This window comes from Cydia fagiglandana, chromosome 8, assembly GCF_963556715.1.
Source record: "Cydia fagiglandana chromosome 8, ilCydFagi1.1, whole genome shotgun sequence".
NCBI lineage: Eukaryota > Metazoa > Arthropoda > Insecta > Lepidoptera > Tortricidae > Cydia > Cydia fagiglandana.
Window position 1 is genome coordinate 20696030 of NC_085939.1, and position 3236 is coordinate 20699265.

The 3236-nt window shown below is 37.1% G+C and overlaps 1 protein-coding gene across 1 annotated transcript; it reads right to left on the reverse strand.

Moving 5' to 3' along the window:
• Positions 1-1700: 1700 nt before the first annotated feature.
• LOC134666831 (uncharacterized) lies at positions 1701-2381 on the reverse strand. Its single transcript, XM_063524148.1, has 2 exons — positions 2193-2381; positions 1701-2117 (listed from the first exon to the last, which is right to left on the reverse strand). Exons 1-2 carry the CDS (start codon positions 2281-2283, stop codon positions 1780-1782), a joined length of 429 nt encoding a protein of 142 aa, XP_063380218.1. The 5' UTR covers positions 2284-2381; the 3' UTR covers positions 1701-1779.
• Positions 2382-3236: the final 855 nt, after the last annotated feature.

Sequence of the window (3236 nt, forward strand, 5' to 3'; positions counted from 1 at the left end):
TAAAGGAAATATGTAAGCCAAATTAGCCCCGGCTTGCCTATGGATATGTTTGACGCGCCGCCACTGCTAGGTACCTACATATTTTTATTTGTGTTTTATATTGATGTTACTACAAGTTGACAGTAACATTTAAGAAATCCAAAGAAATAATAAGAAAAGACGTATACATGAATGTATAAAACAAAAACAAATAGGTATTAGGATGAGTCATACATAAGTTATCATGTTTTTAAACTATACATTGTTGCTTATCAGTATTGGTTTACAAATAGTAATAATGCATATTTTGATAAAATCAATATATATATATCCCTTCAACTCATCAATCATAAGCATCAAATTACTATAAAAATATGACATTTATTTGTAGTGGAATTTCCTCACTTTGTCGGTGACAAGCTTGTGCAGAGTTAGCTTAGACAGACTTAAAGAAAAACTTGTATTAGAAACCACACATATTGAATTCAGATGAGAATAATAATATCATTCAATCCCAATTAGGGAAATAATGTATATTATATAATAGCTGCCCATAGCACAACAGTGCAGTGTATAAACACACTTTTTGTCATACCATTTGGTATGTTGTACCTACATGGGATGAAGGTATGAATAAACATTGTTTCTTACGGAAACTGGTTGATTTTGTAGGCTTAAAAAGCATTTTAACTTTACTTTTTGTACCTATCCAACACTGTTACCTATGTTTACAAATAAATAATTTGTCCTGTCTTGTCTTTATATTAATCAGATCATCATACTCAGTATTATGGATTACATCACCTGGATTTCATCACATTGACCAAGTAAACAAAGGGTAATAAAGTAAACATTAAAAAGTAATGGACCAGACTATGCATCAAATGTATAGCCATATCATATAATAGCTTAACAAAAAGATACCAGTCACTGTATGTACAAACAACAATAATAGTCTTAACACTGACTACCGAGAACCCCCCTGGTAAGCACTCGTAATGTTTGCTCAGATGCCGGACAACCCGCCCAGCGGGTTGTTTTGTACGCAGATATAGACAACCGGTTTCTGGGTTAGTGCACCGTTTCTTGCCCGGTTGCGAAAGTGTTAACTGTCCATCAGAGGATGTTATGCCTGTTGTAATAAGGTTTACCAATGAACAGTAAACAGTGTGGTTGATGGTACAACAATAAGACTTTGACAGACTTTAAAACAAACTGGTGAGATATTATGTCCCTATTTGGGAAATAATTCCAGGGTGGCTGATACTTTATGCGCATTGTTACCTCCAATATTATTGATGCTTACTGTACATTATAATAACATATATATTCTTGTAACCATTCTAGGTTTGCTTTAAGAAAAACAATAAGCTTCATTCTTATACTCCAGATACAAGTGTTTATATACTTGCCAAGAAAGCAAAGCATATGTTTAATGCTCATACAATACTTTACCTATGTATGCCATAGTCTCAATCAATCAAAATGTGACTCAATCATTTGGGCAACAACATAGATACATAGAAATAAATTCTTGTACTAAATTGTCTAAATTTTTCAAAGAATGCAAACTGACCAAATCACAGTCAAGTTAGTTTTGTTTGCATTTGTATTTAGATCCACATGACACAAGCTGTATACTTTTAAAATATGACTATAGGGAAATGATTTATGAACTAAATCCAATAGGAATGTACAACCCTAAAATAAAGTTTAACACAACCGGTTATAAATATTATATTGAAAAATTTGGTCAATAAAATGTTCAGCTTTAACAATATTCTAGAACAAGCTAAGGCATTAGGGCGTCAACGGCGGGTCGTCTTGGCCTATCATTACGTCTTCATACATTATATCACCGTTTCTCTTCAAGTTGATTTTCTGTCGGAGATATTCGATTAAATTATACTTTCTTACGATTAATACGAGTCCACAAATGACTAGGGCTAGTGTGAATATGGTAACAACAGCGGCCGTAGCGCTATGCTTCGCCGGATAATCATTACTCGGAGGTTCGCAATTCTTCTCCACTCTTACGAAATCAGGTAAGCAATCACATATCTTTGTAGTTTGATTACATATTTGGTGGTCCCCGGGGCACGGTTCCAGCATCGCCGGGTTACAGGACAGGATATCATCTGTTAAAAAGAATGAAGCTCTTAGGATAACTGTCCGAATAAATTGATTCAATTAAATAATTGCCTGCTACTTACCTTGCGCGCCGAAGCTACATGCAGCGTTGAATATCAGCGTCGCGATCAAATTTATCACCTTTACACTGTTGCCGCGTGTCGACTGCATCATCGTTTGGTATTTACATCACAAATTGTAACGGGAAACAATAGTTTTTGTCTACAACGGAGAACGACGGACTCGGATCGCGCAAGCAAAACAACTTGTCATCTGTCCGACTGTCACAGATTGTCACAATGAAATTTGTTAGCAGACGCGTTTTGTTACTGCGCAGTGAAATGAATATGAAATCAGTTTTTTCCTGGTAATATTTTAACTATACTTGGTCAAGCAGATCTTGTCAGTAGAAAAAGGCGGCAAATTTGAAAAATGTAGGCGCGAAGGGATAGCATCTCATAGAAAATTTAAATTTCGCGCCTTTTTCTACTGACAAGATTTGCTTGACCATCTATACCCGGAACTGGTGTCTCCGTTAGGCGCAAGTAGGGTGTTACCAGAAATATGCGGCAGTCATCTGCAACTGACCTGGCGCCGAACGTACAGGCTTGCCTTTCCTGCGGATCCAGCCAGCGAGGTCGAGAGGGTGGTGTAGGTCCTGGGCAACCCTGCACTATCATATTAGCGTCCCAGGTAGGGTTGCTAGATCGAAAGGCGCTATTATCGGGAAACAATATAAATTTATCGGGATTTTGGGACTTAAATCGGGAAAAAAAAAATATTCAATTTCAAGTAATTGTATTAAAAACAACGATATTTTGCATTATTGGCACTACGTCAGCTCGCTCGCTCGACGACAATTCTTAACTTGGAATTATTGTTTTATAACGTGAAGCTATTATTCGGGACAATTTTCACTTTGTCGGGAATCGGGAACACATGCTAGAAATCGGGAGAATCCCGCCAAATCCCGACCATCTGGCAACCCTAGTCCCAGGCGATGCAGCGTCTGTGAAGAGGACACTTCACCCTCACCGTTGTGAGATAATAAGTAGGTCATAGATGCTGCTTAAATCATCTGTAAAGATGCACAAGGCCTAATGATGATGATGATGATGATCTTAACT

What these genes read in the sequence shown, in the direction of transcription:
- LOC134666831 (XM_063524148.1), bottom strand. Translation starts at nt 2,283, where the DNA reads ATGATGCAGTCGACACGCGGCAACAGTGTAAAGGTGATAAATTTGATC. An exon ending in ATGTAGCTTCGGCGCGCAAG is followed by an intron (nt 2,118 to 2,192) that starts GTAAGTAGCAGG and finishes TCTTTTTAACAG; the next exon opens with ATGATATCCTGTCCTGTAAC.